Source organism: Lissotriton vulgaris, chromosome 4_1 (assembly GCF_964263255.1).
Source record: "Lissotriton vulgaris chromosome 4_1, aLisVul1.2, whole genome shotgun sequence".
Classification (NCBI taxonomy): domain Eukaryota; kingdom Metazoa; phylum Chordata; class Amphibia; order Caudata; family Salamandridae; genus Lissotriton; species Lissotriton vulgaris.
This window is the reverse complement of record NC_141691.1, coordinates 235,866,352-235,888,107: the sequence shown is the minus strand read 5'-3', so window position 1 is coordinate 235,888,107 and position 21,756 is coordinate 235,866,352. Positions and strand designations below refer to the sequence as shown.

The 21,756-nt window shown below is 44.9% G+C and overlaps 1 protein-coding gene across 2 annotated transcripts in view; it reads right to left on the bottom strand.

Annotated features, from left to right (window-relative positions):
* The window catches only part of IL1RAPL2 (interleukin 1 receptor accessory protein like 2), a 1,345,334-nt gene that overhangs the window by 61,122 nt on the left and 1,262,456 nt on the right, over positions 1 to 21,756 (bottom strand). For both annotated transcript variants that reach the window (XM_086966750.1, XM_086966749.1), the window contains exon 7: positions 20,684 to 20,827. In XM_086966750.1, the coding sequence (XP_086822876.1) occupies positions 20,684 to 20,827 (144 nt within the window). The remainder of the gene's footprint in view (positions 1 to 20,683; positions 20,828 to 21,756) is intronic.

Here is a 21,756-nt window from a genome sequence, read left to right as displayed (position 1 = left end):
CTGACTATAGCAAGCCGTTTACATTATATGTTCACGAGAGAGAAGGCTGTGCGTTGAGTGTCTTAACGCAACCTTTTGGTGGTAAGCAACGTCCATATGCATATTTTTCCTCGACCTTGGACCCGGTAGCTAGAGCATTGCCGAGTTGTTTGAGAGCAACAGCGGCAGCCGCGGTCTCCATCCGACAATCAGCAGGATTGGTCATGGATGATATGCTTACGGTGATGGTTCCGCATGCAGTCGATACTCTTTTGAATCGTACGAAAACTCAGCACTTGACGAGTGCAAGGTTGTCTGGGTACGAGTTGACGCTGTTGGCAAGTCACATTCAAATAAAACGTTGTAATGTTCTGAACCCGGCAACTTTGTTACCAGTTAGCACAGAGTCAGATGAAGTAGCAGAACATGATTGTTACTTGAGGACTGAAGAAGAAACAAAAGGTCGAGTGGACCTTAAAAACACCCCATTGGAAGATCCGGATGGTACGCTGTATGTGGATGGGTCATGTTTTAAGTTGCCGAATGGCGATGTGACTACTGCTTATGCTGTTGTAACGTTGAATACTGTTGTTGAGACTGCAAGATTAAATCAGAATTCTGCCCAAGCTGCAGAGCTGATCGCTCTCACTAGAGCGTGTGTGTTAGCGAAAGGGAAACGTGTGAATGTGTTTACCGACAGCCAATATGCATTTGGCATCGTGCATAGTTTTGGACGACTGTGGAGAGAGAGAGGTTTCTTGACGTCGCATGGTACGAAGATTCAGCATGGCCAGCTTGTGAATGATCTTTTGGATGCACTGACGTTGCCTAAACAAGTAGCGATTGTTAAATGTAGTGCGCATCGTAAGGTGACGGATGATGTGGGTCGTGGTAATGCGTTTGCGGATGAGACTGCTAAGGAGACTGCCCGGAACCTTAGCACTCGAATGTATGTGACGAGTTCGGTTAGGTGGCCTACAGAATCGAGCATGTGTGAGGACACTATTGAGAGTGTAAAGGCAATTCAGAATGAGGCCACCGAGGCTGAAAAGACGAAGTGGAAAGAAAGTACGGGAAAGTTGGATGCGAATGGTTGTTGGATTGATTTGTCGGATCAGAAAAGATGGATGTTACCGGATGCGTATGTGCTGGCTGTTGTGACAATGGCGCATGGGTTAGCACATATTAGCACGAAAGGTATTTGCAAATTGTTGTCTCCTGTGTGGAAGAATGATGGTATCACGAAATGTGCTGAACGTTTGGTGAAGAATTGTATGGTGTGCATGATGTACAATCCTGGCAAGGGAACCCCAACTCCTCCTGGCAGTTTTGCTCCCCCTTCATGTCCCTTTGAGGTGATTCAATTGGACTTCATCCATATGGAGCGATGCAATAACCTGAAGTACGTTTTAGTCGTGGTTTGCGCATTCTCCCGATGGATCGAGGCCTATCCTCTCAAAGACAATACTGCTTTGTCTACTGCGAAAATCCTGCTGAAGGAATATTTTCCTCGGTATGGAATGTCTAGAGTCGTGTGGTCAGATAACGGAAGTGAGTTTGTGGGTAGTGTGATGAAGAGTGTGTGTAAGGGCCTTGGAATTAGTCAGAAATTCCACAGCGCCAATCATCCCCAGTCAGCTGGTTTGGTTGAAGGGTATAACGGCACCCTTAAACTAAAACTAGCAAAGATTCAGGCTACGACTGGTCTTTCGTGGCCTGACGCTTTACCTTTAGCATTACTGTCAACTAGGGCGACTGTAAACTCCCGAGTAGGGCGCAGTCCCTATGAAATAGTGTTCGGCCGTCCTGCGAATGTTTGGGGGGTTCCTAGGCCAGGTATTTTCTGTGATCTTGAGTATCCAATGTTGATCGATTATCTTCATGACTTGACTGCTAAACTGAGGTTAATTCACCAACAGGTTCACGAAGCATTGCCGACGCGGACGGAGGGTCCAGGCCACCAGCTCCAGCCCGGAGATTGGGTGGTGACGCGGAACTTTTCGCGCAAGAACAACTTGGACCCGAGGTTCACCGGACCCTACCAGGTCCTCCTTGCCACGAGAACTGCAGTTCGTCTTGAGGGGCGGAAGAATTGGGTGCACGCCACCCACACAAAGAAAGTCCCCATCCCGTTGCCAGCAGACTCGTGGGTGAGGAAAGGCATTGCAACAACTGAAACCGAAGGATTGCCGGCGTTTGTACCTTTTAGCGACGCACAACCTGTCGGAGAATCCTCAGTGCAGCAGAAAGACACTGTTGAACATTTGTCAGCAAAAGACTCAAGACCAGAACATTCAGCTGATCAACAGGACGCTGTCTCTTCAACGGATCCTTTGTTCGACGAACAGACACGTCCTGGGAAAACTCGATACTTTTTGCGATCTAGCACTAAAGAATAATAAAAGATTCTGCTTTGCTGTATTGACAACTGCATTATCCCGTTTTCCACGATCAGTTTGAACATTTGTACCATTGTAATTATTTTGTATATATACATTGAGCTTTATTCCTTATACTTTTTGCTTCCACAGCTGAGAGACATTGTTTCGTATACATATATATTGTGCATTAAAGGCCGTAGGGCCGCGCGCGTACTTCCTTCTGGATAGTAGGTCTTGACGCTAGGTTAAAGACCGTCGGTTCCTGGGAACTCCTAGGGATTGACTATTGCTACACAGAACGAAGTGCGTCAAGAAACGTTGCGGACGGTCATAGGGAATGGCATTCTCGAAGTTGATGGATTTGGAAGGAGCTCAGGCTCATAGATTCAAGCTGCAGCAACTCAGTCGTACCAAATGTTTTATATTCCAATTATTTGTATTGTTTTTGACTGCTTCTGCATTATTGGCGGGTGGGGTGTATTACACGATGTCTTACTTCTTACCTTCTGCTACACCTACTCCTACTCCTGACCCTAAACTTACCTCCACTGCTTCTCCTCACTCTTTCCATATCTTACCTGAACACGAACAGGCTAGACGTGCAGAATTCCGCAACAATTCCTTTATTCAGCTCCTTCATCAACATCAGTTAGTGGTTAACACTACTAATTGTTGGGTGTGTGGGTTGATGCCACATACTACGGATAAGGGAATTCCATATCTGGTGTTACCGTATAGTTCCCAAGGGTCTGCTCGAGCATTTCAGACAATATTTCGAAGCGCACTGGGTTTCCACCCCATTCGAGAACCACGTTCTCCCTACTCTGGTCCTACCTCGTATCAAAAACCTTTGTCGATAGCAATAGAGGACCTAGATAGCGATATCTATGATCCCTTGCTTATTCCCGAAGAAGAGGTACAAGCCTATAGGGTCCTAAGTAGAGGCGAATATAGTGTGTTCACCAGTGAAAAGCAGCTTAAAAGCTCGCCTCCGATATGGGTCGTACCCCACATTGGTAATTTTTGTCTCATGGGTCGTGGCCGAAGATCGCAAGCCCGACTTGGAGCGAGTGCTTGCACTGAAAATTACATTCTGCCGATGTTCTCGTCCCCTGTGTTTCTGGCTGCCAAGGGTACATACTTTATCTGCCATGATCGTGCATACGCATGGTTGCCCGCTGACTTCATGGGCTCATGCTTCATTGCAAATCTGTTGCCTCCGACGTTCACTGTAGATGCCGATTATCATAAGACTAGAGTTGTGAGAGGCGTAATTAGCGAAGAGGATACTGCCGGTCAAGAGGCAGGAGACTTTTTCAAGGGTTTCCTCCCGTTTTGGGGACCTATGGTTAATAGTAGGAACCTGAGACAGTTGACTCGAGTGGTAGAATCGACTGCTAATATTACTGCCAGTGCCCTTGGTAACATCACCACTGAACTTCAGGCGGATAGACTTATGACGTTACAAAACCGTATGGTTTTAGATGTTATCTTAGCAGATCGAGGTGGGTTATGTAAGGTGATCCATTCGAGCTGCTGCATTTTCATTCCTGATAACGCTCCGACTGTCTATCAAGCCATCTCGAAGTTGCATAAGATCTCCGAATCCATACACGTGGATGTAGGGGATTGGACGCTACTTGGGTGGTTTTGGGGCCTGATGTCGACTTGGGGTTGGAAGATTCTGATGATCATCGGAGTCGTTGTGGTGTTCCTGTTCACGTGTTGCCTTTGTGTGCAGTGCGGTCCTGCCTTATGTGGCCTCTGTGCTACAACGTGTATGAGACAGCCACCTGTTACCAAGGGGACTCGGTTGGACAGAGCTATGCTACAGCAACATCTCGATGGTCTGATGAATATCGAATATGATTCCGACTAGTGCTTGCCTACATGAGGGCAAAAGGAGCGTCTGAGGTTCCGTGACAATTGTAAGTGGTGTTTTTGACTCGCACGAATATGGTCGAGTCTGGTATCTATGAACCGCAAATGACGAGTTTAGTAAGTGTGCGCAGTTTCGCTGTGCTAACTTAAACCGTTCGTTTGTTATGTGGGTTTTTCATCTGTACCCACGGGTTCCATCTTGGATACGGCATCCATTTTGTCTCTTGCCCTCAAGTAGCCAGCGAACGGACGCTGTCCGCTTCGCGACCCTGGGACTCCCAAGATATTTGCGGAAGACACATGTTCTTTGTGAGTGTCTTTATGACGAGGGGGATGATACTGTAAGGCAGATGGCCCCGCTCGAGGCTCATCTCGCCGTGCCGGTTTATTGCCTCAGCCGTGCATCTCATTTAGGCGTGGGCGGAAAATCCGTTCCGCTCGCGGATTTTGCGGATTTTCGGGAAATCCGCAATCCGCGAGATTTGCGAATTTCCCGCAAAATCCGCAAATCCGCGAGCAGCGGATTTTGCTCGCACTGCTCGCACTGTTCGCGTGAGTTCGCGCCCCGCGAATAAGTGCAAAATTGCAGAAATACGATCTTAGCAAAACTGAAAGTAACTACTTACCAGGTTCAAAAGTTCAGGCTCATCATTAGTAGCCATTTCCTGGAGTGCTTCCTGAGGGGCCCCTCCAGAGTTCAGTTGGCAGTTGCAACTATTATGTGACCCTGCTCTGAACCTCAGAATAGTTACACATATGCCACAAAGGTCCTGAATTACAGCTAAGGGAGACAAGCAGGAGCCAGGCTGGAAGTTAAAATCCATTAATCAGCCCCTAATTCATTATTGTCAGTTGGGGCAGGGCAGGTGTTGTAACTAATTTTGCAACAATGAAAGCACTTAGCAAGTGCAAAAGATCACTAATCAGGGCGCACTAAGGAAGCAGGTGCCAGCTAAAAAAATATTCTGTGACACATGAATCAGCCCCAAATTAATTCAGGTCACTTGAGGCAGGGAAGGTGTGCTTTGCTTTGCCGAAAATAATGTACACTGGACAACCAGAGGGTGTGGTGATGAAACAGAGGGTGGCATGGGTGGGCCAGAGGGTGGCATGAGTAGTCAGAGAGTGGCAGTGGTGACAGAGAGTGGCAGTGATGAAGAAGAGTGTCCCAAACAGGCTGGACACGTAGAAACAACAAGTTCGCGAAACTTGCGTCCCGACAGGTAAGTTCGCAATTTGCGAAAGTGTACAAAACCCTCGCGAACTGGCAGAAACACGGGCGAACACAAAAAAAAAAAAAATCCGCAAATTCGCGGGAATTCGCGGATTTTGCGGATTGCGAATCCGCAAATCCGCAAAATTCGCGAACGCGAGATCCGCAAAATTCGCTCATGCTTAATCTCATTAGGCACGTCCCTTTGATGCCTGTATCTCGTGTTTCTCGATACCTCCCCTTTTACACCCTTTCCGATCTCCCCACTGCCTCCGTCTTCCTCTGCACCTGTCTTTGTTCCTATTTCGATCTATTTTACTGCCGATTGGAATGCACTAATGTTGGGAAGATGGGTTTTTACAGTTGGGAACCGCCAAATGTTTCCGCACTTATGTTCCGGACCTTATGTGTATCAAAGTGACCAAAGCGACCCCTCTGGGGGATAATGGTGGGAACCGGGTTGTAAACCTTTGTGTATCATGTTGTCCTATGGGTAAAAACTGTATAAAAGGAGCGATCCACAGAACCAATTTGAAGAAGTCTCCCCAAGTTGCACGAGTTGTACTTGTCGTGATATCTGTGTTCCCTGCAGCAAATAAACCTTGAATCTTTGACGCCGAAGGAAGTGTCCCGTGTCTCTGTCATTCGTACGCCGGAGCAGGTTACCCACGAAGGTTTCAGGTGTTGTGCCCTGGCACCGCTGGGTCTTAAATAACCCAGTCCTTCAGACCTACAGGGACATAAGTTCCAGAGGCCTCTCTGCAACTCGCCAGCTGACCTGCTGCACTGCACCTGCCTGGACCTGCAAGTGGACTGGCCTGAGCCCTGCTGACCTGTAATGGAGTGAGTTTCTAATCTCCAAGATGTGCCTCACAGATCCTGCACCCTAGCATGGCATCAATTGACCTCCTCCTGTGGAGAAAAGGAGAAAACCTGACGTTTTGGGCTCTTTGTGACCACAGACATGTCCATTCATGCCAAGATCATGCCACCAGCGACAACCTGCAAGATGAGATCTGCATTTTGTGCTACATCATCGACATTCCGCCGTGACCACCAACACAAAGCACCAGATATGACCATCTCTGTTGCCTGACAGGATCTTCGTGCTACAGCAATGACCATCCATGGTGTTCGACCTGCTCTTTGCGCTATAGCATCGACCATCTGCAACCCTTTCCATGCTCCTCTTGATTTTTTCTACCACCAACTGGACCCTTTGCGCTGGACTTTGCGTAGATATTTTTTCAGATGGATTTACCTGGTCCCTGTACCCAGCCTGCGCTACATCATGGTTTGCCTGAACATGTGACCTTCACCTGGTGTCACACGACCAGATAGCCACAAGTGGCGATGTGTGCTTTCAGCTGCTATACTTACCTAAATCTTTACAATTGCGCATCTTCGGGTGTACTGATTGGATTTCTGTCATTTTGGGGGCAAATAATGTATTACATTTTACTCTATCTTTCTCAATTGGTGTGAGATTTGTCTTGTGTTGTGTTGCCACGTTATTCCTATTTTGTGCCGCATAAATGCTTTACACATTTCCTCTAAGTTAAGCCTGACTGCTTTCTTGCCAAGTTACCAGAGGATGAAGCACAGGCTGACGTAGTGACCTTTGTGGTTCACCCTGACAGGGATTGTGGTTGTGCTTGAGTAGAGTCTTCATTCCCCTCAATCAAAAACCCAATTTCTCAAAACCCCTGAGTAGGCCTTATAGCCCACGAGGCAGGGCACATGGAATTTAAAAATAGGACATGTAGAAATGTAATGTTACACATGTCCTCACAGTGACTAGCGCCTAAAAGCAATTTTCACTGTAGCAAGGCTGGTTGTTCGACAGAGAATCACTGGGATGCATTATTGGATTTAATAATGCTGCCTTCGTGGAGAAAACAAAAAGAAATGCATTTTTTTTGGACTCTTTATAATTCTTATTAAATCCCAATTCACTGGTGAAGTCAGATTTTGTTTCTGGCTGCCAAGGGTACATACTTTATCTGCCATGATCGTGCATACGCATGGTTGCCCGCTGACTTCATGGGCTCATGCTTCATTGCAAATCTGTTGCCTCCGACGTTCACTGTAGATGCCGATTATCATAAGACTAGAGTTGTGAGAGGCGTAATTAGCGAAGAGGATACTGCCGGTCAAGAGGCAGGAGACTTTTTCAAGGGTTTCCTCCCGTTTTGGGGACCTATGGTTAATAGTAGGAACCTGAGACAGTTGACTCGAGTGGTAGAATCGACTGCTAATATTACTGCCAGTGCCCTTGGTAACATCACCACTGAACTTCAGGCGGATAGACTTATGACGTTACAAAACCGTATGGTTTTAGATGTTATCTTAGCAGATCGAGGTGGGTTATGTAAGGTGATCCATTCGAGCTGCTGCATTTTCATTCCTGATAACGCTCCGACTGTCTATCAAGCCATCTCGAAGTTGCATAAGATCTCCGAATCCATACACGTGGATGTAGGGGATTGGACGCTACTTGGGTGGTTTTGGGGCCTGATGTCGACTTGGGGTTGGAAGATTCTGATGATCATCGGAGTCGTTGTGGTGTTCCTGTTCACGTGTTGCCTTTGTGTGCAGTGCGGTCCTGCCTTATGTGGCCTCTGTGCTACAACGTGTATGAGACAGCCACCTGTTACCAAGGGGACTCGGTTGGACAGAGCTATGCTACAGCAACATCTCGATGGTCTGATGAATATCGAATATGATTCCGACTAGTGCTTGCCTACATGAGGGCAAAAGGAGCGTCTGAGGTTCCGTGACAATTGTAAGTGGTGTTTTTGACTCGCACGAATATGGTCGAGTCTGGTATCTATGAACCGCAAATGACGAGTTTAGTAAGTGTGCGCAGTTTCGCTGTGCTAACTTAAACCGTTCGTTTGTTATGTGGGTTTTTCATCTGTACCCACGGGTTCCATCTTGGATACGGCATCCATTTTGTCTCTTGCCCTCAAGTAGCCAGCGAACGGACGCTGTCCGCTTCGCGACCCTGGGACTCCCAAGATATTTGCGGAAGACACATGTTCTTTGTGAGTGTCTTTATGACGAGGGGGATGATACTGTAAGGCAGATGGCCCCGCTCGAGGCTCATCTCGCCGTGCCGGTTTATTGCCTCAGCCGTGCATCTCATTTAGGCGTGGGCGGAAAATCCGTTCCGCTCGCGGATTTTGCGGATTTTCGGGAAATCCGCAATCCGCGAGATTTGCGAATTTCCCGCAAAATCCGCAAATCCGCGAGCAGCGGATTTTGCTCGCACTGCTCGCACTGTTCGCGTGAGTTCGCGCCCCGCGAATAAGTGCAAAATTGCAGAAATACGATCTTAGCAAAACTGAAAGTAACTACTTACCAGGTTCAAAAGTTCAGGCTCATCATTAGTAGCCATTTCCTGGAGTGCTTCCTGAGGGGCCCCTCCAGAGTTCAGTTGGCAGTTGCAACTATTATGTGACCCTGCTCTGAACCTCAGAATAGTTACACATATGCCACAAAGGTCCTGAATTACAGCTAAGGGAGACAAGCAGGAGCCAGGCTGGAAGTTAAAATCCATTAATCAGCCCCTAATTCATTATTGTCAGTTGGGGCAGGGCAGGTGTTGTAACTAATTTTGCAACAATGAAAGCACTTAGCAAGTGCAAAAGATCACTAATCAGGGCGCACTAAGGAAGCAGGTGCCAGCTAAAAAAATATTCTGTGACACATGAATCAGCCCCAAATTAATTCAGGTCACTTGAGGCAGGGAAGGTGTGCTTTGCTTTGCCGAAAATAATGTACACTGGACAACCAGAGGGTGTGGTGATGAAACAGAGGGTGGCATGGGTGGGCCAGAGGGTGGCATGAGTAGTCAGAGAGTGGCAGTGGTGACAGAGAGTGGCAGTGATGAAGAAGAGTGTCCCAAACAGGCTGGACACGTAGAAACAACAAGTTCGCGAAACTTGCGACCCGACAGGTAAGTTCGCAATTTGCGAAAGTGTACAAAACCCTCGCGAACTGGCAGAAACACGGGCGAACACAAAAAAAAAAAAAATCCGCAAATTCGCGGGAATTCGCGGATTTTGCGGATTGCGAATCCGCAAATCCGCAAAATTCGCGAACGCGAGATCCGCAAAATTCGCTCATGCTTAATCTCATTAGGCACGTCCCTTTGATGCCTGTATCTCGTGTTTCTCGATACCTCCCCTTTTACACCCTTTCCGATCTCCCCACTGCCTCCGTCTTCCTCTGCACCTGTCTTTGTTCCTATTTCGATCTATTTTACTGCCGATTGGAATGCACTAATGTTGGGAAGATGGGTTTTTACAGTTGGGAACCGCCAAATGTTTCCGCACTTATGTTCCGGACCTTATGTGTATCAAAGTGACCAAAGCGACCCCTCTGGGGGATAATGGTGGGAACCGGGTTGTAAACCTTTGTGTATCATGTTGTCCTATGGGTAAAAACTGTATAAAAGGAGCGATCCACAGAACCAATTTGAAGAAGTCTCCCCAAGTTGCACGAGTTGTACTTGTCGTGATATCTGTGTTCCCTGCAGCAAATAAACCTTGAATCTTTGACGCCGAAGGAAGTGTCCCGTGTCTCTGTCATTCGTACGCCGGAGCAGGTTACCCACGAAGGTTTCAGGTGTTGTGCCCTGGCACCGCTGGGTCTTAAATAACCCAGTCCTTCAGACCTACAGGGACATAAGTTCCAGAGGCCTCTCTGCAACTCGCCAGCTGACCTGCTGCACTGCACCTGCCTGGACCTGCAAGTGGACTGGCCTGAGCCCTGCTGACCTGTAATGGAGTGAGTTTCTAATCTCCAAGATGTGCCTCACAGATCCTGCACCCTAGCATGGCATCAATTGACCTCCTCCTGTGGAGAAAAGGAGAAAACCTGACGTTTTGGGCTCTTTGTGACCACAGACATGTCCATTCATGCCAAGATCATGCCACCAGCGACAACCTGCAAGATGAGATCTGCATTTTGTGCTACATCATCGACATTCCGCCGTGACCACCAACACAAAGCACCAGATATGACCATCTCTGTTGCCTGACAGGATCTTCGTGCTACAGCAATGACCATCCATGGTGTTCGACCTGCTCTTTGCGCTATAGCATCGACCATCTGCAACCCTTTCCATGCTCCTCTTGATTTTTTCTACCACCAACTGGACCCTTTGCGCTGGACTTTGCGTAGATATTTTTTCAGATGGATTTACCTGGTCCCTGTACCCAGCCTGCGCTACATCATGGTTTGCCTGAACATGTGACCTTCACCTGGTGTCACACGACCAGATAGCCACAAGTGGCGATGTGTGCTTTCAGCTGCTATACTTACCTAAATCTTTACAATTGCGCATCTTCGGGTGTACTGATTGGATTTCTGTCATTTTGGGGGCAAATAATGTATTACATTTTACTCTATCTTTCTCAATTGGTGTGAGATTTGTCTTGTGTTGTGTTGCCACGTTATTCCTATTTTGTGCCGCATAAATGCTTTACACATTTCCTCTAAGTTAAGCCTGACTGCTTTCTTGCCAAGTTACCAGAGGATGAAGCACAGGCTGACGTAGTGACCTTTGTGGTTCACCCTGACAGGGATTGTGGTTGTGCTTGAGTAGAGTCTTCATTCCCCTCAATCAAAAACCCAATTTCTCAAAACCCCTGAGTAGGCCTTATAGCCCACGAGGCAGGGCACATGGAATTTAAAAATAGGACATGTAGAAATGTAATGTTACACATGTCCTCACAGTGACTAGCGCCTAAAAGCAATTTTCACTGTAGCAAGGCTGGTTGTTCGACAGAGAATCACTGGGATGCATTATTGGATTTAATAATGCTGCCTTCGTGGAGAAAACAAAAAGAAATGCATTTTTTTTGGACTCTTTATAATTCTTATTAAATCCCAATTCACTGGTGAAGTCAGATTTTGCATGAATTTGAAGTACTTTTAGAAAGTTATCTTTTGCCTGCCCAAAACCTCCAGAGGCTGTGAGTGCTTAAGCCTTGATTGAGGTGTGAAAACTGCTCAAAGGGCAAAGACAAAGGCCTGGGTGCAGAGATATGTTTCTGTTCCTCTGGCAGGATAACCATTTAAGCAGTGCCAAGTAATTTAATCACCTTCAAAGGAGCCTCCCCTGTCACAGGAAGATACCAGAGGACACTTGAGCAGTGGAGAGGTAGCTGCCCCATAACTGGTTTGAAGTGTTTACAGAGGATGGGAAGCTCATGTCCCTTGCCAAACCTCTGGGGTGGGCACATACGCTCTACACAAACAGAGAAGGGTTTCACAATCTTGGATTTAGGAAGAGAGGGGCATTGTGAGATGGATGCAGTCGGGTGGGTGTGGATACCCTTGGGAATGTTTATCCTATTGGTTAGAGATGGGCTAAGCTAGGGCTAACATAAATGTGGCAACCCTCGGCACCGTCTTCAAAACACTCCAGACCTGTGGAAAAATAGAAGAAGGACTGCACCTGCTGTTTGAAACCTGTGAGAAGACCTAAAGTGTTGGACCTGCTACACTCTTTTACCTAGGACCAATAAGTGGATTTCAAGGGTCATTTGGCTGACCTTCTGTTAAACTACAGGTACACAATAAGTTGTAAAAAGGTTTCCATGAAGAGTACAGATGGCAAATACTACTGAACCTGTACTGGAGACTGCTGATGGTTTTCGCTGGAGTGAGTCTTGACCCCCAAGTGCACTTCCTGAGGTCCTCGGACACTTGGCTGTGTCAACATGTATTCTTCTTACTATCCTGAAAAACCTGGACCTAGAAACCTTTTGGCTCCAAAGGCCTCTGAAGGACCACAACAAAACCTGCCAAGTTGATCCGACTGAAGTGTGTTGCAGCTGCGTTGAAGATTCAGATTTCTCCCACTAGAGGCTTTTCCACAGCAGCAAGTCTGTTTTAGTAAGATGTGAGACCTCATGCAGAAGGTATCCAGTTTCTTGGAAGACTCTTTTGCAACAGCCTGTAGCTTTGCGCCCCTCTGGAGGAATCAGAGTTTCAAATAGTGACTGAGTCCAAACATAGAAAACTTGACCGGGCAAAGGCACCAGGAGAATCCAGCCATCAAGGGTATTTTCCTGGGCTCGAATTTGAAATGTTTCCACTCTAAACTTGTCCTGCCTAAACCACAGGGCCGGACTGGCTACCGGGCAGTGTTGAATGCTGCTGAGTTGGGGGTGAATTTCGGTGATGGGGACCTGTGTGTACTAAACAAAATTTGTTTTGTTTTCATTATTTCGAAGTACACACAAGTCAAGTACAAAATCAGCCCCCACCGCAGTAAAATCTCCCAGCAGCTCGGCAGCATTTCAAACTGCCGGGTAGCCAGTCCGGCCCTGCTAAACCAACAGCTTCCCCGGGACCTCATCCAACATTCATCTGATGTTGTGGGTGCTTTTTTGGATAAAGCCTGCTGCCTTGCCTCAACGAAGGATTTTAGTTTCAAGGAAAAAGACTAAAAGCCAAATGTATCAATGTTTTGTATCACACCATGCAAGGCAACACTGGGGGATGCAAAACCTAGATTAAGATATACCAGGTCATGCAAGGACATCCTGCATGGTTTTGCCTGACTTTGTAAATTTGGTGTAACACAAGGCACCACAAGTGGCAGAATTTCGTTACACTGCATGATAGGTACGTTACATGAGTGGAGTGTGGTTGTTCCTACGAATCACCCCAGGTATTCTGATGTATTCGCAGATTTACCAACACTTGTAGACGTTGGAATGCATCCAAATTTGATGTCTTTCACCAGAAGTGCAACAGGGAGAAATATCTTTACTTCTCCTAATTGTTTCATCTTTCTAAGTGAGGTGCATCCTGCAGCACACTTAACAAGACGAAAATGCCTCTGGGGATAGTTTTTGTGGAGGAAGGTGCCCATTCCTGCACAAAAACAATCTTGACTACAATGCTGACACCCTTTCAGATGGCACAGCATTTGCCCAAGGCATCACATTGTGCACCAGCGCAAGGAGAGGACAGGAATATGCCATATAATATTAAATATGATGAATTCCTGTCCTCTCCTTTTCACACGGCGCAGCAAGATGTCTTACTACGTAGCATTTTGTGGAACCTTGATAAACCAACCGGTAAGTTCCAAGGCAAAAGCTCCAACCAAGTTGAATCTGGTTAGAGCATCTGACTCAAACACCATTGCTGTTACCCTGAAATCCTACCTAGTTCTCGGTCTTCCTTGAGCAGTTGACCGCCATTGGCTCCTAGCATTTTTTTGAGCTACTTTTACTTAAAACTTTAAAAATTCATTGATCCCCTTCTCTTACTGGACTTTTGTTGTTTTGCATATTTTGTTCATTATATTATTCTCTAGTTTTTTAAGATGGAGTGTGATTTATATTTCATTGTTTTTTCCCAACCTTTTGACTGTTTTGGGACTTCAAATTGCTTACTTAGTTTCTGAAGTTAAGCCTGTCTGCTCTTTGCTATAGCTAGCAAGGGTTGAACTCAGATTCAAATTACTGAAACCTTTCCTGAACCTAACAAACAAAGTGACAATATTATCCCACCTAATGATCCACTTTCCCACAAAATGCAGATGTGCAGCTCTACTGTACAAACTTTAAAGTGGACCCTGTAAAAGCTGAAGTCACATTCATAGTGCAAATTTAGTCGGTGAGGTTTTGCTTCAAAATGAGCAATTCCAGCTAATTTAATGATTGCCACTCAATGAGCTCATTTGCCAGAAGAAAAACAGGCAAAAAACGAATGAATAAATAGTTTTCCTGGAACACGCTACGGATGCAAATACTGGAAAATGAGGTCCAGACAGGCGCCAAGATCGCCCACTAACTGGCCAGAGATGTCGGTTCGAATTTTGGAAAGAGAGCGCATCAGCGGCACATGCGAGGCAGCAATAAGCAAGTTCAGGTGTCGTGGCCGAAAATTATATTGACAGGGAATTGCTTTTTTGTCGATATAAAATGCCAAAATTCTTGGCAAGTCTAATCGGGACACATAATGGTGTTTGGCAGGAACAGGTGCACTGTACATTCTACATTTGTTCTCACAATTACAGATAAAAAGTTATAAAAATGAATGGCTTTAAATCAGCATAGGCACACGTTTATGCGCTTTATAAAGTAGACGTATAATTTCAAAAGTTCTTCAGAGATCTTTGCCATTCAATATCAGGCGCACAACGCCAACGGGCTCTAAGGGTTTCAGCCCCCCCCCCCCACCCCCTTTGTGTGTGTCAGCCCGAGCTGAGACAGCTTCTCAGGCACACAGACAGCCGCATCTGAGTACTTCACAGGTCTTTAAAAGACCATTTACTTGTTAATGAGGCTTTGTGGTGTTTTCACCCCTTCTGAGAACCCCTGCATCTCCACTCTGCATATTGCTGGAAAAATCAGCTCCCCAGAAATTTTTAGTAGCCCCCCCTCCAAAGTTTGGCTCTAGTTGCGCCTTTGATCATTATCACAACAGGTACCGATGCACCGTTTCAGTTAGCCAAGTAGCCAGTGCTTAATTTGTGCAGGTGGCGTAAGTGTGGGCACCAGCACTCATTTTTGTGGACCAGAACTTAATTTCTTTGAATGAACTTTGATCCAGAAAGAGTGAGAAATGCAGAAAAGGAGGAAAGGAGAAAGCGAAGAATATAAAAGCACTGTGAAAGGCTAAAGACTCTGCAAAATCTAGATTTGATATAAGGAGACAAACATGTTAAGATGGTGGAGGGAGGAGGCATTGGTTGGAATCGAGGCTTAGCATCCTTGGGACTCTTCAAAATTCAGCATTATGGAGCGCAGGAGATGGGCTCTTCACGAACATTCTTACCCTCTACACTTAAAAATATATATTTTTCACCTATTTTACTATTTAAGCACTGCATGTGCTTTAGATATTGATAGTATATTTTTGTGGCAACAGAGTGCCTTGGATGCTGATTGCAGCCAACATAATATACAATACCCCACAGAGTCAACCCCCGGTCATGAAATAGATGGCTTTCTTGTCAATCTCAGTACTTGGCTTTTATTAGTCTGTTTTTTGTTACGATGTCATCATGCTTGAATGACGCGCAGGAAATTCCACCCTCTGTCCCGTTTCTCTCCCCTTACATAGTCGAACATTCCTACTGTGTAGACCTCACACCCCTAGATGAATTCTGTGACTGGGAGCCTGAGAGGTGGTGAATATAGAGCATTACTTCACCTCACTCTGGTGCTGGCGTCCTCGTTACAGGTTTCTTCCTGTCCTACTCGGTCTTTGAACCTTCCCTGAACAAGGCTATTTTACAGTTGGCTTTGATTGAATATGGTGAAGCCTTTCATTGCTCACTTCATGGAACCACATTTAGTAATGTTTTAAGTCATTACTTGTTTAGAGCACACGTGAACTATTACCATGCATCTTCCAACTGCCATCACCACCCCCCCACCCACCCCTCCCGTCCCGATGCTCTTCAGAAACAGGTAAGGTGCCAGATGGGGGCCTTGCTGTTGCTCTGCATTTTCCCAACCACTCTCCCTCCTGATGCAGTTCAGCAGTGCACCAGGTGCCACATGGTGCCCTTGGCAAGCCTTGGACATCCCCTCTCACCCTACATCTCGAAGGTCCCCCATGCATGACAACTGCCAGTGGTAGCCTTGGAAATGCCCTGGACTTTGCCTCCCACATGGTGGCATTCACTATTGCCAATGCTTGAAGTTTTTAAACTCCACAGTCAATGGCAAAAACCGCCAGCGGCATCCAGACATGTTAAACGAATATTAGAACATTGGAATGTTGAGCGCTCGATTGTGAACAATGGAGTGCTCTGCGCTTCTAATGGCCGGTAGAAGCCCAGAACATCAACATTCCAATGTTTGTTCACAGCAACAACTGTGAACAAAAGGCTCACAGAGCCCAAGGGGGTTTCAACCCCCTCGGGCTACGTGAGGAATTTGTTTTACAAATTAGAACATTCTTCCCTCTAATGGCAACATTTTCTAATAGCCTTAGAGCCCTTCCCAGCCAGTTAATGGCCAATAGAGCCCGCTATGCTGGGCTCTAAGGCTATAGTAAATGATGTAGACATTGTTGTCTGTAGTTTTAACATGGCCACCAATAGCACGATGTGTTACGTCGTCAGAGCAAGTGTGTCACAGTGCAGCAGCCATTATAAAAGAAGAAATAGCACTGTTTTCGTTGCGTTGAACACTTTAAACATCACCTGTCAGACAACGCAAACCATGTTGCGTGACGCAAGTTGGTGGATAGCTAGATAAAATAGAAAGCGACGATTTAATTGCTTTGAAACTTCTAAAATGGTCAGTCCGGCATTGGCAAATGTGATCGCTTCGCTAGTGCTGCATTGGAAAATGAGACCATTTGGGTTTGTAAGTGCTTGTTAAGTTATGCTGTTCTATTGGCGACCACTGCCTAGCTGCTTAGTCTGGTTGTGATTAAATGTGAAAATTACACTCAATCTGATAAGCGCCTTCTTTAAAATGTGAAGTCAACTTCTAGTGCCCGCAATGATGTGTTTCCATTCACTGTTTTCCAGAGCATACAATTTGTATATATCTGTTCGAAATACACCAGCACTATTTTTCATTTTGTGAAACTTTACTAATTGCAAGATGTATGTAAACATTTTTAGAGCTAGGTTAAGAATAGATATCTCTAAAAACTGCCGTATGAAATGAACACCTTGGTGATGATTCATCAGCATTTTCTTACATTTTAATCTGACATAATGGTACAAACGAATCCAATATTTTTCACTAATGGAAAGGCAGTAACTCTACTGACCCTGCAATAAAATGAGGAAGTGTGGGCACTTGAAATAAGTTAAAATAGACGCGTAGGGGGGTGCAAAGTTAACCATATATGGGGGCATTTACGTTAAAACACATTCTCCCACTAAAAGAAACACATAATTTGATGGCAGACTGGCGTTTGAAGTACAAACAGGTTAGCATTTTCCCCTGACTTCTTTTAGGAACCAATAACTTGTTACCTAGCATAGTCATACATGTTTTTTTTTCAAAACTTAATTTATCCCATACAGCCATTGATGATAGTAAATGTGTGTTACTCAAGGAAAACAATGACAGAAATAGATTTCCTTGCATAATGATATTCTGAATACAAACATGCAGATGTTCCACCAGTGTAATGTATGCATGCGTAAGTCCGATGCCTTTGGTGTAAGACAAAACACGAGCCTTTATGGTTGTATACTGCCTGCAAGAGATGTGTGAATGCCACAAACGGGCTGGTTTGCGGGTGTTCACCTTGGTTTTACAAGTAGGCCACTCCGTAATGCCTACAAACATGTCCTTAGGAATGCATTTTCGAATGCAGAAATGTCACTGTCCCGGCAGAATTTCCGAATTTAAAAAAGGGCACTTGTGTCATGTAAAAGTTCACCAGAGCTTGTCCTGGGAATCAGGTTTGGGAATCTACCCGCATAGGGCTCTTGCTCATGTGCTTTTAGATAGGCAGTCAACATACTGTCTTAAATGTCAAATGGAAAAAAGCCAAAAGTAATTTCGAGAGTTAAATAAAAGCATCACTGTAAACAAATCAGCACTGATAGTCATGCCCTACATGGAACTGCAACACATTATATTATTTTACAGAGCAATTCAATAGCTTTTCAAAATGCCGAAATATCCACATCTTTTACTGGATGTGGGATGCTGCCTTTGGACATAGAACACACCAGGTTCTACTGTCTCCACAGCCTACAGGGTATGGCCTTTGGCCGAGTCCAGTGAGTACCATGTACAGGACACCACTTTTCTACATGATCGGTGTCCAGCCTAACTACCCTTACAACCTGCAATTACTTGCCTTTCAGCCGTACCCACTAGGCTCTGGACACATGACATGGCTGATGGCCACTCCCTACAATTAATCCCCATACCCACTCCGCTACCAGAGCATGGGCGGTACCTGTGCCTCGTTGACCCGCTCCACATGACTCTCAGCAGTACCCATTGGATTCTAAGCCTGGAAGTCAAGAAAGCCTGTGTGCCCTACACCCATTCACCTACTTTCACAGCTGTCCCTCACCCATGCATAACATGCTATGATACAGGGCACTTCTGTACCCTCCTCTGCCCAAAGCTCATTGCGTTTGAACTTTAGATATGCCCAGAAGTTGTCCTACTGAGCATGACCACAGGGCAAAGCCTCTGCCATGGTCAGCTGGCTCTGGGTTCAGGGCTAAGCTGTCGTCCTACAGGAGGCTGATGTGTAATCAATTGTAAAGTCTTCATGGACCGAAAATACTCACAATCACCATCAGTTGTATAATGAGTAGTTGAAAGCCTCATCTGTTCCCTAAACCTATACACCATCAGTCTCTAAATGATTAATAACTCATAGATGTAACACAAACTGACATCCCCACGTATTCAATTATTCCAAAATGGATTTTCCCGGACCTCTGAGGACTTCCCAGCCCTGCCTCTGATAGTTAGGCTTGGTACTTCTGAAAACACATGGCACACCCATAATTTCATGTTGCAACCCTGGGATAGCGGATGCTTTGTGACGCCCTTCTCATCATGTAGTAGAGACTAGATCAACATTTTCAACTAAGGTTAGCCAATTAGCTTTTAAGGTCCATCAATCGTGAACATGCAGGCATCAAACATTTTTTTCAGTCAAATGGTTGAGAATACATTTAGGTTTGAATCGGTAATATGTGTTTTTTTTAACTTAGCAAAAACATATCTGATAGATTGCTAAAATGTCACATTTTCTTTGCAGAGGAAACTGGGTTGGTTATGTGCACGTTAAATTTGGATTTGGCTTAATTCCCTCAAAGAGCTATTTCAGTAGCTGATGCCGAAACTCTCATACCTTCGGATCTCTTTTATGAATCGCCCAAAAAAAGAAGCAAGCATTGAGGAAAAGAGAAAACATTTTTGTGATGCTGAGTGCCCATTCATTTAACAGTGACAAAGTTATGAACACATCTTAATTTGCATTTCTCATGAAGTGAGAGATCTGACCAAACTGTGAGGTCCTGGATGAAAGAATGAATGAATGAGTGTTTACATAATGCTACTGCTACCTAATGGGGGGCGTCCAAACACTTGGGAATATTAACTAGGTTGGGTAACTGGGACCAATATAGGACATACACAAGTGCTTTTCAAGGGCTTTTCACACAGAAGTATTTGGAAAGTATTGAAGGAACACCAGAAACTAAATGAACATCTGCTCTGCTACGACCCCAAAGATGTTTTAAATTGAAGACAACTCCTTCATTAATATTTGCCACTGAAGGAGCTCATTCAATGGTGAGCAGCCTTTACAACGTGGGCATTACCACGCGCTACCATTACTACGCTGCTTTTACAACGCAAGTCGTTACAACGACGCGCTGGAGGGCGCTGTTGGATAGGGAATAGTTTAATTTTCTATTCCAACACTGTCCCTACTGTAACGTGGGCTGGAGTTGTAATAGAAAATTAAACTATTCCACTATCCAGCACTTACAGCGCAAGTCGTTGTAACGACTTGCGTTGTAAATACAGCATTGTAATGGCACGCGTGGTAATAGCCCGCGTTGTAGTGTCATACAACCCATTCAATATTAGCTTGTGCGATCTCCCCATGATGATACTACATTGGCTGATTCTGAGTGCACTGTTATAGCCGCAGCCTAAATTATTGGGTTTGAGAATACTGAGAGACTATCGAACCTGTTTCAATGGGATGTGGAAATCAACTAGGACCAACCTCTGCAAGCTGCCTTGGCGAGAAGCAACTCATCCCTGCCGCAAAGAGACCCCCACCAAAAAGCACGAGGGAAGCATGCACTGTTTCCCACAGCAGCCTGAAGCCTACGGGGATGCAAACCCCCAACCCTCAATAGCCACACAGTGACCCAGTGATGCCCTTGGCTCAAGTTTACCACCGGCTTATTTGATCTGAAAAGTCCTCCAAATTGGGCAAACACTATGGGAAAGAACCCAGTAATTCCAGGTCACACAGCTTAGTCCCTAATTCCAGGGACTCAAACTCGTGATAGGTGGATTTAGGTAGGGAGGTACATACAAAAATCAGTAGTCCCATATTCTCCCAATTCATAGAGACTATAGCTGTTTTGCACCTTTTAAAAATATCTTACAACGTTAAAGAAATGTGTCGTAGAAGGTACATATGCCAGACAAAATATGGATTTGATCTCATTTGTGTGACTGTCAATCCGATAATAACTCTGAAATCTTGCAACAAACAAGTTACTCACCATTGGAAGATTCATCTCCACCAAAATGCCTTCTATAGCACAGCATCAACTCTATATTGTAGCATTTGTAGATTATCACAAGAAAAGCAAACAAAAGGAAGATGGCTCCCAGTCCTCCAGCCAGCTCTATTTTGTATAAGAGATCTATAATGTAAAAGAAAGAAAACAGTATCATTAATTCATAACCTTGTAACATATAGGAAAACAGGCGCTTTAACAATCTAAGAGGGCTATACAACATCCAGTCCCATAGATAAGCACCAAATTGGCAACCAAGACATGTACAACATCTTTTAGGCAATAAGATGAGTTTTTGAGTTCTGCCGAGAGGCACATTTGCTGATATTCAATTCAGAGAAAAGTCACTCTCGAAACATAAAGAAGCACCTTATTTTATACATGAAAAATTCAAGGTGCCTTGCTTTGAGAATACAGTTTACTAGGAAAAGTTTTCTTCGGCTGTGTGACTGAGTTAGATACATTTGAGTCTTGGGAGCAATTTCATTAGATGGCATTTAATCCCTTTTAAATGCGCAGCAACACTTTCAATTGAGGGCCTCAAAAGGGGAATTAAGTGACATTTAACAAATTAGATTTCTAATTTAGTTAACTAATAATTTACGGCTCAAATAATACTGATGGACTATGCTGCTCTCATTACAAAGGAGAACCTACTTCCGGTTCACTTGACTTCACACTGCACTCACATTCAGTGCACATGTATGCACCTCAACCTACTTTGACTGTAAAGCAAAGTATAAACATCACCTTTAGCCCATAGCGTTTTTCTAGGGAGAAACACGGAACAAATTAACTAAAGAAGCAAAATCTTAGTAACGCATAGATACAAGTGGGGAGGTACCAAGTTGCTAAGTGTTTCTTCTGTTGACTTCGTGAAGTCCCCTTCAAATCTTCACTAACTTTACAAACGTAATGAATTATGTCATTTTTAAATGATAAGAATAAATCTACAAAACTACGTGTGGAAAAATATCTGCAAAAATATCATTTTTGAAGGATAATTTATTAGCAAATAAAAATTTGGGTGAAAATACTCTCCTTTTTCAAAAGTT